Genomic DNA, 13,581 nt, shown 5'->3' on the forward strand with positions numbered 1-13,581 from the left:
CAACATTTCCAAGAAGCTCCTCCTCCTAACTGGCTCAACTCAGCGCTTCTCCGCTCCTCAGACAACAACGGCAACAACAATTTCCTCAACCTCCACACAGCCACCGCTAACACAACCACCGCGAGCAGCTCCGATTCTCCTTCATCCGCCGCCGTCGCTGCTAACCAGTGGCTTTCTCGCTCCTCTTCCTTCCTCCAACGAAACAACAACAACAACGCTACCGCTTCCGCCGTTGTTGGAGACGGAATCGATGACGTCACTGGAGGAGGAGGAGGAGCGGAGACGATGATTGGCGGAGAGATGAAAGGCGGAGGAGGAGATAACAAAAACGACGGAGGAGGAGCTGCGGCGGTGGACGGAGTTGTGAGCTGGCAGAATGCGAGACACAAGGCGGAGATCCTCTCTCATCCTCTTTACGAGCAGCTTTTGTCGGCGCACGTTGCGTGTTTGAGAATCGCTACTCCGGTTGATCAACTTCCGAGGATCGACGCTCAGCTTGCTCAGTCCCAGCACGTCGTCGCTAAGTACTCAGCGTTAGGCGCCGCCGCTCAAGGACTCGTCGGCGACGACAAAGAGCTTGACCAGTTCATGGTATATATATATACATAGATTCCAAATTTTATCTCTTTTTTTTTGGTTTAATAATATATGATTAACGACTTCATTATTTGATTTAGCACAAATTCTAATTTTAATTATGAATTAGGTTTCTTGATTTTGAAATCTTAAAATCAAGACTTGTTTTTTTTTTTTTTTTTTGGGATAAGCAATGGCGATTAAAAATTCCTAAAATTTTACATTATCTAGACCTTAAGTAGGACCAGAAAAAAAAAGACAGAGCTTATGAATTTTTTTTTCTTTTGGTAGAGTGAGACAGAGCTTATGATATAACAATGGTTATGAAATATAATAATTTGAAACACAACAATCTTTAGTTACAGAAACGAGTTCAGTTTTGTTCTTTGTCAATGTTTTATTAATGTGTGTTTTAATGTATTCAATTTTTGTGGTTGTAAAATTACAGACGCATTATGTGCTGCTTCTGTGTTCTTTCAAAGAGCAATTGCAACAACATGTGCGTGTTCATGCTATGGAAGCTGTGATGGCTTGTTGGGAGATTGAGCAGTCTCTTCAAAGCTTAACAGGTGGGTGAGAATCAATGTTTAGCATTTGGCTTAAAATCTTATGAGCTGTTTCATGAAGTGTTACATTTTGACAAAGACAAAGCTCTCTTCTCATTTATTGTATTTTTTTTTTTTTTTTGGGTGCGATAGGAGTGTCTCCTGGTGAAGGGATGGGAGCAACAATGTCGGATGATGAGGATGAACAAGTAGAGAGTGATGTTAATATGTTCGATGGGAGCTTAGATGTGTTGGGATTTGGTCCTCTGGTTCCTACCGAAAGCGAGAGATCCTTGATGGAAAGAGTTAGACAAGAACTCAAGCATGAACTCAAACAGGTAATAAGAGCTTAACTTGTTCTTTGATCTTCTATTAAACCCTATAAGGTTAATTTATCTTCTGAATCAAGTAGTAGTAGTAGTAGTATATGAATTGGATTATTTAAGGCAAGAATCATGATCTAACAATGTAGAACCTTTGTTTTGGTTGTGAAAAGGGTTACAAGGAGAAGATAGTAGACATAAGAGAGGAGATACTGAGGAAGAGAAGAGCTGGGAAATTACCAGGAGACACCACATCTGTTCTCAAAGCATGGTGGCAATCTCATTCGAAATGGCCTTACCCTACTGTGAGTTCTCTCTCTCTCTCTCTCGTTCTCTCTCTCTCTCTCTCTCTCTCTCTCTCTCTCTCTCTCTCTCTCTCTCTCTTTCACTCATCCCAAAATCTCTTTCAAAATTTTACTTCCAATAACTTCAATGAGCATATCAAATGTTTGCAGGAGGAAGATAAGGCGAGGTTGGTGCAGGAGACAGGTTTGCAGCTAAAGCAGATAAACAATTGGTTCATCAATCAGAGAAAGAGGAACTGGCACAGCAATCCATCTTCTTCCACTGTCTTAAAGAACAAACGCAAAAGGTATATATTACTTCTTTTGTCTTAAGACATAACCGAAAACTTATCGATTGGACTCAAAAAGTCTGAAACTACGTTGTTTGGATGAAAGCAATGCAGGTGACAATAGCGGAAGAGAGCGTTTTGCGTAGAAAGAACAGAGATGTGAATTTGGGCGAGGTGAAAGATGGGATTCGAGTTTCAGGGTTTAGGGGTTAAGGTTGAGAAATTTATGGAGGAGTTTGGGTTATACAGAGAGAGGGGACAGTATTAGAAAGTAACTTTTTGTGCAATTACATAGTACGTAGTTTTGGTTATGTGTCATGCTGCCCATATATTTTATTAAGTAGTACACAAACCAACAAAAAAAGATTAAAAAAGAAAAGGAGATCCAGGCTTTTGTTTAATGTTTGTTGTTGTTTTTGTTTGCTTGTCTGCATGAGTTTTATTTATGAACCATCAGATAATCATCATCATCATTATATCTTGTGAATAAGAAGATAGCGAGAGGAGAGTATTGTGATGCACAGTTTCTATAACCTTTTTTTTATAGTTCAGTTCAGTCTATATGTTCCTCCGTATTAACCATACTTGTCTCCATCTTATCCGCTTCTTTTGCCATATTTATTACGATGTTACCACTCGAGCTATGGAATTGGCTTTGGTGAGTAAGTACATGTACATAGTAGATGACGACAATATCGAATAGACCCCATCTTGGTAATGTAGCTTGCAGCTGGGTACTTTTTGTGATTTAATATTTTGAAACGTGTTCTTTTCTACTCAATTGTTTATTCATCTTTGTTGTTTCGTTTTATCACGTTTGTGACTGATAGCCACAAGTTACACGAAAGTTTTCGACGAGATTTTTCAATCGATCACGGGGTGTTTGTGCACATGAACTGATGATTAACAAGTTTCATTTATTGAAGATAGATGTCAAAGTGTAAGGATGAACAATGTCATCATCAAATTCCTAATGGGCTTGTGGACAAAAACCAAAAGAACTTATGTATATAGATGTCAATTGGGCTGTCTACCGAGCAATGGACATTCTGTTTATAGGCTATATTTGGGAGGTCCACAACGGACAACAGTCCAAAATATGGGCATGTCCAATCTATTTTTATTTTTGTTGTTTCACTTTAAAAATCTAAATTTTATTTTGTTGTTTCTTTTATAAAATCTGATTTTTTTGTTGTTCTTTATTTTATAAAATCTGATTTTTTATTGTTATTGTTTTCTCTTATAAAATATTAGATGAGGACCCGTTCGATGTACGGATTTAAATTTTTATAAATTTTATTAAAATTTGTTGTACGTTATTTATAAATTTTACTTTTGTTATAATACACTGATTTGTATCTATATACAAATTTTGTATGTATGTTACCATTAAAAGTATATTTTTCTTACACCTAAATATACTCTGTTACAAATATATTTTCACACCTAGAAAATGTCTGTATGAACACATTAAACCAACTATTTTACTTTCACTTCTGCATAGTTTTTTAATTACTAAAATTGTTAGCTCAAAAAACACTTCGAATAAAAAATATATTACACAATATACTAATCAATGATGTATCATCACAATAGTGTATGACCACTATGGAGAAAACTTCGGCTCTGCCCTCGTCTTTTATGCAGAGAACCTTGCGTCCAACCTCCTCCACCATGGAGAGAACCTTGGCTCTTCCGTCCTCACTTGGGGAGATAAACCTTGCGCCAAACCTCCTCCACCTTCCTCCCTTGGGGAGATAACCTTGTGTCTAACCTTCTACACCATAGAGAGAACCTCGGCTCTGCCCTCCTCATGTGTGAAGAGAACATGTTCACGTCTTTTTGTTATCTCAAAATGGCTTGCTCCGACAACCAATGAAAGTAAAAACCTTTTTCTAACGTGACAAAATTTTTTTGATAGTAACTAATGTTAAATTTCCCAATGTATTCGTGGAAGTGTCTTTGACACACCATGATGTAGCCTCTATCTTTGTAACACCTCAACCACCACTTTCCTTAGTGAGCCCATGTCTACTCTCAATCCATAGGCTCACCTTCCTAAGTGGGCCCTACATCTATTCCTGGCTCGTGGACCCACCCATATTTGATGGCTGGTTTGTTACGTCTGGGAGGCTTTAAAAACTTGTTTATCGATCCTACAAATCAACAAATGATCTTTTCCTGTGTTTTGTCCTCACTCTTACAGTTCCAATAATCACTTCAAGGAAGGTCACCCATCATGAAGTTTTCTCAGGACCCTTGACCGAAAAAATAAGTGCATTTTGGTGACATATGTAGCCAAATCAATTATTTTAAACCTTTCCGCAAACCAAGGTGTCACAGTCTTTGAGCTCTTATGGATCTATCAACAACGATTTATGTTTTTTCAAACTTTTTCAAACTATCTATCTATTTGTTGTAAGCTTGTGTTTGATTAGTTTATTTTATCCATCCATTAGGTTGATGAGCTTTTACTCGTTATCTCTCTTAAGGATTGAATGAATAATGGTAACAATTATGTTTGCAAAATAAGGAAGGTTTTATGACCAACCAATCAAGGTTAAGAAATTAGAAGAAAATTAATTTGACATAATTAAAGAAACAATAGAAAATTATAAGCACGGTAATATATGACTTCCAAATAATTCAATGATGAAAATATAAATTATTTTAAATCAACAAATGATTTTTTCCTGTGTTTTGTCCTCACTCGTACAGTTCCGACAATCACTTTCAGGAAGGCCACCCATCATGAAATTTTCTCAGGATCCTTGACCAAAAAAATAAGTGCATTTTGGTGACCTATGTAGCCAAAATCAATTCTTTAAAATCTTTCCGCAAACCAAGATGTCACAGTCTTTGAGCTCCTATGGATCTATCAATAACGATTTATGTTTTTCCAATCTATCTATCTATTTGTTGTAAGCTTGTGTTTGATTAGTCTATTTTATCCATTGATTAGGTTGATGAGCTTTTACTCGTTATCTCTCTTTGGGATTGAATGAATAATGGTAATAATTATGTTTGCAAAATAAGGAAGGTTTATGACCAACCAATCAAGGTTAAAAAATTAGAAGAAAATTAATTTGACATAATTAAAGAAACAATAGAAAATTATAAGCATGGTAATATATGAATCCTAAATAATTCAATGATGAAAATATAAATTATTTTAAATCAACAAATGATCTTTTCCTGTGTTTTGTCCTCACTCGTACAGTTCCGACAATCACTTTCAGGAAGTTCACCCATCATGAAATTTTCTCAGGACCCTTGACCGAAAAAATAAGTGCATTTTGGTGACATATGTAGCCAAAATCAACTCTTTTAAACATTTCCGCAAACCAGGGTGTCACAGTCTTTGAGCTCCTATGGATCTATCAACAACGATTTATGTTTTTCCAATCTATCTATCTATTTGTTGTAATGGTAACAATTATGTTTGCAAAATAAGGAAGGTTAATGAACTTTTACTCATTATCTCTCTTTGGGATTGAATGAATAATGGTAACAATTATGTTTGCAAAATAAGGAAGAGTTTATAACCAACCAATCAAGGTTAAGAAATTAGAAGAAAATTAATTTGATATAATTAAAGAAACAATAGAAAATTATAATCACGGTAATATATGAATTCCAAATAATTCAATGATGAAAATATAAATTAAAAAAAATAATCTAAAAGTACTACAATAAACTTTAAAATACAATATTAAGAAAAGTAGACACATATATTAATTTTTTTTTGGTCAACATATTAATCTTACTTATTCCCAACTGAAAAAGGAGAAAGTAGGAGAAAATTTTGGTTTAAAAAAAAAAAATTTACCTTCCCATTAAAAAAAAAATCTCAATTAAAAAAAGTTGAAAGTAGTGTTTTTGAATAACTTAAAACTAAAAATAATTAAATAATATTTTAATTTAAAATTTTATGAGATATACATAAAATAATCTTCTTATAATTATTTGATAAAACTTTGTATTTTTATAAATTTTGTAATCTTTGATAATTATCTTTTTATATTATTAATATTTTTTAAACAAAATATTTTATTTTTGTTGTAATCAAATTCTTTTTATTAAAGGGGCATTCTCAAAAATGCCCCTTTTTCCATATCCCTTTTTAAAAATACCCCTTCATGTTGACCATTTTTAAAAATACCCCTCTTTATATACAAAATGACCAAATTACCATTTTTGAGTGACAGCAAGAATGTACAGTCATCAAAATCAAAAATATTTTCCCGCCAAAAATAAAAATATTTTCCCGCTAAAAACTTTTCCCGCCAAAATCAAAAATTTTTTCCGTCAAAAAAAAATTTTCCTGCCAAAATCGAAAAATTTTCCCGCCAAAAATATTGAAATTTATACCTCATAAAAACATTGTAAACACTTTTAAAAACCTTTGTAAACGCTTTTAAAAACCTTGTAAATGCTTTAAAAAAGCTTTTAAAAGCGTTTACAAGGTATTTAAAAACCTTTTAAAACTCTTTTAAAAACCTTATAAGGTTTTTAAAAATCTTGTAACTGCTTTTACAATGTTTTTAAAAACCATTTGAAATTTTTTTTAAAAACTTTTTAAAAATCTTTTAAAAACCTTTTAAAAACCTGTGTTTAAAAAACCTTTTAAATCTTTTTAAAAAATCTTGTAAAAGCCTTTACAAGGTGTTTATAAGATTTTTATAAGGTAGAAACCTTTAAAACCTTTTAAAAACCTTGTAAATTTATTTTGGCGGGAAATTTTTTTTTCGAAATTTTTTTTGACAAAAATTTGTTTGGCGGGAAATTTTTTTTCGAAAAAATTTTGGCGGGAAAATATGTCGGAAATTTTTTTGGCGGAAAAATTTTGTTTTTATTTTTATTGATTAAAATATTTTTCATCTAAGGGTAAAATGGTCATTAAAATTAAAAGAGGGCAAAAATAAAATTGGCCAAAAAAGGGGGTATTTTTGAAAAGGATAATACCAAAAAAGGTATTTTTAACAAATTCTCTTTATTAAATATTAACTTTTACACATATCAAAATCTGAGATTGATAACTTGATACATGTCAAAATCCTGTTAATGACTAACTTTCAAAACCCAAATTTATATAATAAGATATTTTATTTTTAAGGTTTTCTCTTATAAAATATTACAAATTAATATCTGAAAATTAAGGATTTTAAGGTTAAAACCTTACATTAACAAGAAAAACTCCAATAAAAGAACACAATAACATAAGCATAACAAGATTCAAATACAATACGTTACAAAAATTTAAGAAAAGAACACATTAACTTAAGCATTACACTACAACAATAATCCCTTTCTCAACAAACTCGAACTCATCATCTACAATATTCAAAAGAGTATTTGTTAGATTCATCACCTACATATACAATATGCAAATAAAATGTAGAATTCTTACCAATTTCTTGAAAACCCTGAACCCAATTCCTTGCACATATCAAAGCTTGCACATTAGTAGGTAAAAGACAACTCCTATATTTGTTAACCAGTCTATGTGTGATATGCTAACAAGAGGGGTTATTGATTTGGAGCTTATAAATACGAATGATGAGTATCGCCCATCATTACCGGTTCAGCTTTTCAGTCTCGACTCTATTGAGAGTTTGGAAATTAGAGGATTCTCTATCGATAATTTTCCTCCAAGACTCTTCTCTTGCCCTCAGTCTGATACTTTAGTCATTAGATTGCCTCGAAAGCTTTGAGGACAATTCGTATAACATCTATGAAATAACATGTCCAGCTTGTTCCGGTGTCTTCTGGACAACATAAACACGTTTGCTATATATATCTTCCCATTAAAATTGAAATTAGTATGTATACTTATTTGAAATTGTGTACCAGGTTTGTATATGTATTTATTATATATATATATATTCACAAAAACTAATTAAAAATACCAATACGTGGAGAAAACATACAATTAATATAAAAAAAACAAGGGAGATTCTCAAAAATAGCACCAAATTAAGTTTTTGTTTCAAACTGAGCATAATATTTCTAAAATTCCAAAAATAGCACTAATTAATTTTCTAAAATAAAATCCTAAATTCAAAATACTAAATCGTATCCCTCAAAACTATAACCTAAATATGAAATTGAGAACCCAAACATAAAAAAAATAAATTCTAAAAATTAATTTTAAATAATTTAATGTGTTAATTAGTGCTATTTTTGGAAATTTATGGGATGTGTGCTATAGTTGTCCATAAAACTTGGTTTGGTGCTATTTTAGAGTATTTCTCAAAAAACTATACTCTTTCGTAAGAAGGACTTATCACAAACGTGTTTATGTTGGTTCTCAAAAAGCTACCAAAAGCACCACAAGATTTTGGGTTTATCAAGTTTGTACAAAAACATAAGCTCATTTTTGTAAGAAGATGCAATAGACATATGCGTGCGTGATACATTAGGGGTATAAGTTGATATCACTAACTATTAACTATATTGACAATGTCTTTTCACAACCTATAGAAGTGTTTCTCGCAGAATTTGAAGCTCCACCATATAGTAAGACATTGTTATTTATTTATTTATTTTTTTAATAATTAAAGTTGATACTATACTAGTTCAAATTTCCTAAGCGAACTAAACAAATTGACATCGATTGCCATGTATTTCATAATATCATTAAATATCAACTCATCTCAACAACACATATGTTCATGCTACAAATCATTTGGCCTACAACTCTAGCATGTTCGAGTTGTGAGTATCTAATGCCTAATGTGTACAGTATTAGTATAGATAGTGTTTATCTATATTTTGTATTTATCATGTAAAGATAACTTCAAATATCTGTGGGTTAGGATCTTAGCTTAGCAATCCTAACAATCTGTTGTATAAATATGTGATCTCTATGTTCAATAATCATCATCAGTTATCACATTCTATATGGTATCAGAGCCCGGTCCGCACATACTCAACAAAATCCACAATTGGTCCGGCCCAATAGTTGGCCTGCCGATTCATGCCCAAACATACCGAGATTGATGCTTAAAGAAGCCATCATTTCGAGGAGGCGGATTAGGGATACAATATCTCACATTGGAAGTTGAATAGGATCTTAAGTAGTATATATAAGATATGGGCCTCTCCACTCATTGCCAATTAGTTTTGAGTTCGAAGCCCACTATCTAATATGGTATCTAATTGGTTTTTTGTAGACCATTATACAAGGTATACATGGCTATATCCTCTCAAAACCAAGTCTCAAGTTGCTCATATCTTCCTCGTTTTCAAGTCCCTTGTGGAAAACCGATTCAACACCAAGATTGTTACTCTCTTCTCTGATAATGGAGGTGAGTACATTGCTATGCGACAATTTCTTGCCAGTCATGGGATCTCTCATCTAACTAGTCCACCACACACTCCGGAACACAATGGAATAGCAGAACGAAAGCATCGTCATATTGTCGAAACAGGGCTCTCTCTGCTCACTCACGCTCAACTACCACATTCCTACTGGACTTACTCTTTTGCGGCAGCAGTATATCTCATAAACCGTCTCACTACCCCGAATCTTGCTGACAACACCCCTTATCAACTCCTGTTTCGTCATACACCGAACTACTCCAAGCTGCGAACCTTCGGATGTCTCTGCTACCCTTGGATCAAGCCATACGGTCACAACAAGTTCGATCCCAAGTCGAAACCGTGTGTCTTTTTGGGCTACTCCCCTACACAGAGTGCATATCTATGTCTTGATGTTGATAACTCTCATGTCTACATATCTCGTCATGTCCATTTTGTTGAATCGGTATTTCCCTTCTCTCGTCTCTTAGCTCAAACACAATCTTCTTCCCCAAACACTACTTCCTCTGATTCCGTCACTGCTTCTCTTGTTCCAATATTTCCTCAAACACCCATCCTGGCCACTCTCCCGTGTTCTGCTTCTTCGCCTGAGGCTTCTACGGTACAAGAGTCTGACTCTAATGTTATTACTGAAACAGAGGAAGTGACTGTTCCAGCTGATTCTGTTTCACCATCAGTGCCAGTGACTAACACTCACCCCATGGTCACCCGAGCTAAGAACAACATCACGAAACCAAGTACTAAGTACGGTCTACACACGGTTCTTCAAGAACTGGAGCCTGCAAATCTCACACAAGCCTTGCAAGACAAGAAATGGCGGGGGTCTATGAGCAAGGAATATGATGCTTTTATCCGCAATAATACCTTTGATTTAGTTGATCGATCTCTTGCTACTAACATTGTTGGAAATAAATAGGTGTATAGGATCAAACGCAAGCCTGATGGTTTGGTGGAAAATTACAAATCTTGTCTCGTGGCAAAAGGCTTTCATCAACGTCTGGGTCTCGACTTTCAGGAAACATTCAGTCCGGTTATTAAACATGCCACTATACGACTTGTTCTTGGTACTGTTGTTGCTTCTAACTGGCCTCTTCAACAACTTGATGTTAACAACGCCTTCCTGCAAGGCCCACTTGAAGAAGAAGTCTACATGCTCCAACCTCCTGGGTTCGTTGATAAAGATCATCCCAATCATGTCTGTCGACTCAACAAAGCGGTGTATTGCCTAAAGCAGGCGCCTCGTGCGTGGTACACTGCCCTCAAAGATTTTCTGGTGAGTCTTGGCTTCGTCAAGTCTCTTGCTGATGAATCTCTCTTCGTTCTTCACTCCGGCAACTCCTTCGTCTACATGCTTATATATGTCGATGATATTCTTATCACGGATACAACTCTCTCTGCTATCACACGAGTGATTGATCTTCTCGCTGACAAGTTCTCCCTCAAAGATTTGGGTGAGCTCTCTTACTTCCTTGGCATGGAAGTGTATCGCACAAGTGAGGGTCTTCATCTTACGCAGACCAAGTATATTACGGATCTTCTTCGCAAAACTAAAATGGCTGATGCAAAGCATGTTGCTACTCCAATGTCGTCTGGTAAGGTTCTTACTCTCTCTTCTGGTGACATTCTTCCTGACCCCTCCATGTATCGCGCCATGGTTGGTAGTCTTCAATACTTTGGTCTGACTCGGCCTGACATTGCCTTTGCTGTCAACCGTTTGTCTCAGTATATGCATCAGCCACGCACTCTTCACTGGGAGGCAGTCAAACGTGTTTTGCGATATCTTGCAGGCACAGCGAACATGGGTCTCTTCTTCTCCGCTAAGTCTCCTCGCAATCTTCATGCGTTCTCTGATGCTGACTGGGCCGGGAATCGTGATGACTACACTTCTACGGGTGCTTACATTACTTACTTAGGACGACAGCCCATTTCCTGGTCCTCAAAGAAGCAGACCGGCGTTGCTCGCTCCTCGACAGAAGCAGAGTATCGTGCTCTTACCGCCGCTGCTTCTGAGGTTAAATGGCTTACATCCCTCATGAAAGAGCTTGGTCTTCAGTCTACTGATGTTCCTATTATCTACTGTGATAACATTGGGGCTATCTATCTCTCGGCGAATCCGGTATTTCATTCTTGCATGAAGCATCTCGCATTGGACTATCACTTCGTTCGGGAACAAGTTCAAGGCAAGCATCTTCGTGTTGCTCACATCTGCTCCGCTGATCAGCTCGCCGATGCTCTCACAAAGCCTCGACCTCGTACTAGATTCTTGGAGCTTTCAGACAAGATTGGACTCTGTCGCCGACGTCCATCTTGAGGGGGCATATTAGTATAGATAGTGTTTATCTATATTTTGTATTTATCATGTAAAGATAAATTCAAATATCTGTGGGTTATGATCTTAGCTTAGCAATCCTAACAATCTGTTGTATAAACATGTGATCTCTATGTTCAATAATCATCATCAGTTATCACATTCTATATACAGTCGCAATTTACAGGCACCAATTTAAGTGAAAGTATTATTAGTTTTGTATATATATCTTAGTTTTAGATATACATATATTTGTGATAAGTACAAATATATTCTCGGGATAAACATGTATGTCTATTTGGTAGGAACAAACATGTGAATCAGTAAAAAAGAACAAGTTATTGTTCACAAACTATTTACTCTATAGCATTCCAATTTTACCCAAATGGCCAATCACGAATCTAATTAGTGGCGATCGAACACCAAGTTAGAACCTAATTCAATACGAATTTAATTATAACCCCATAGGTATCTTCATATTAACATAAATATCAAAAAAAAAAAAAAACATTACAAAAAAAAAAAATCAAACTTTAGTAACAACCGGAGCTACAAACCTCTCCGGTGAAGGATCTTCACTACTACTACAACCGCCGTCATCAAAATTAAGACTATAGTTTTTAAGATCATAAGTGAAATCAACATCTCTCCTCATCTTCTTCCTGCTGTTACTGAAACTTCTTATAAAGTTTTTCCACTTCGGCCCCGCGATTTTCTCAGAAATCTCTTTTAGCCCCTTAAGTTTCCCACTCCCCCACCTCCCCCCTCTTTCTTCTTGCAAAGAGCCACCACCGCTCCATCCACTGCTCCGACTGCGATGCTCGAGACGCGCCTCCTCGTCGTCTCCTCCTCTTCGCCGCCGCCACCGGACTACACAGAGTTTACGAAAATACCCACATCCGCAAAAAGCCGCCGGTTCATCGTAATCATCTGAGAGTAGATTCTCTCTATCAGTGGCCATGGTGATGATTACAACAAAACAAAACAGAGAGTGTGTTGTGTTCTGTAAAAAAAAAGAAGAAAATATCAGAGAGATAGAGTTGTTGTTATTATATATATAGATGGTGATAATTATGACACGTGGCGTAATGACCGTTGGGTGATTGTAGTGATGGAGTATGTAATTGGACTGTGATGAGAATGGTGTGACGGTGATGTGAGAGGAGCGAGGATTTTATTTTATTTTATTCGCTGGCTAATTGTGAAAGACAGCTGTGAAGGCGGGGGCGAAACGGTTGCTTTCCTTTTTTTTTTTGTTTATTTTATTTTTTTGTCTTTAAGGATAATATTTTTTTTTTTTGTTGATAAATATTAAATACTATTGAGTAAAATACTCAAAAGAAAAAAAAAAAGATTGCGTTATCAGAAAAAGTGAAAGTTGTATACAATTATTATTTTATGAAGAAGATAAGTGAATGCGATATTTTTTTCAAAACTGTGTAAACTTAGATATTTTGTATTATAAGTTATGTTAATTTTCTTTTAACTTTTTGAAATAATTCTTTTATTTTTTTTTAGTTTTTTTCTATATTTTATATGATTCATTGAATTATGAAAATTTCGGTGCGACTATCATTTTAATATATAGAAAGAACAAAATATTGACCAGAAATAAATCTAAAAACGATTAATTACTAAAATAGTTGTAGAGTAATTTTGGAATAGACTTCTGGAATTCCATTCAACATATTTAAATCACGTAAGGTAATAATATTTTTTGCAGATTTTCACCCGTATTAACCATTTAAAAAAACACTTTTTTTACTTGACAAAAAAAAACACCTGTTGTTTATATTATGAAATTAATAATTCAGTAAACTATACATATGTTAGATCCAATAAACACCCTGCATTTACAATAATATATTGATTAATTTTAGGTTATGACTTGATTTAATTCTAGTAAACTTGATTAATCATCTAATAATATTA

At 34.8% G+C, this 13,581-nt stretch overlaps 2 protein-coding genes and 1 pseudogene across 3 annotated transcripts; 1 reads left to right on the plus strand and 2 right to left on the minus strand.

Annotated features, from left to right (window-relative positions):
• Positions 1 to 2,581, plus strand: LOC104770999 (homeobox protein knotted-1-like 3; the record flags this gene model as incomplete). Of its 2 annotated transcripts, none has more annotated exon segments than XM_019242020.1 (6): positions 1 to 591; positions 1,025 to 1,145; positions 1,275 to 1,459; positions 1,618 to 1,749; positions 1,900 to 2,036; positions 2,125 to 2,581. In XM_019242020.1, coding segments are annotated over 6 exon segments (1,206 nt in total), but the record flags the coding sequence as incomplete, so codon positions are not given.
• LOC109131288 lies at positions 8,928 to 9,036 on the minus strand (annotated as a pseudogene).
• On the minus strand, positions 12,077 to 12,667 carry LOC104771001. Its single transcript, XM_010495470.1, has one exon. The coding sequence runs from the start codon at positions 12,608 to 12,610 to the stop codon at positions 12,176 to 12,178; it is 435 nt and encodes a 144-aa protein (XP_010493772.1). The 5' UTR covers positions 12,611 to 12,667; the 3' UTR covers positions 12,077 to 12,175.

This window comes from Camelina sativa, chromosome 20, assembly GCF_000633955.1.
Source record: "Camelina sativa cultivar DH55 chromosome 20, Cs, whole genome shotgun sequence".
In the NCBI taxonomy this organism is placed as follows: domain Eukaryota; kingdom Viridiplantae; phylum Streptophyta; class Magnoliopsida; order Brassicales; family Brassicaceae; genus Camelina; species Camelina sativa.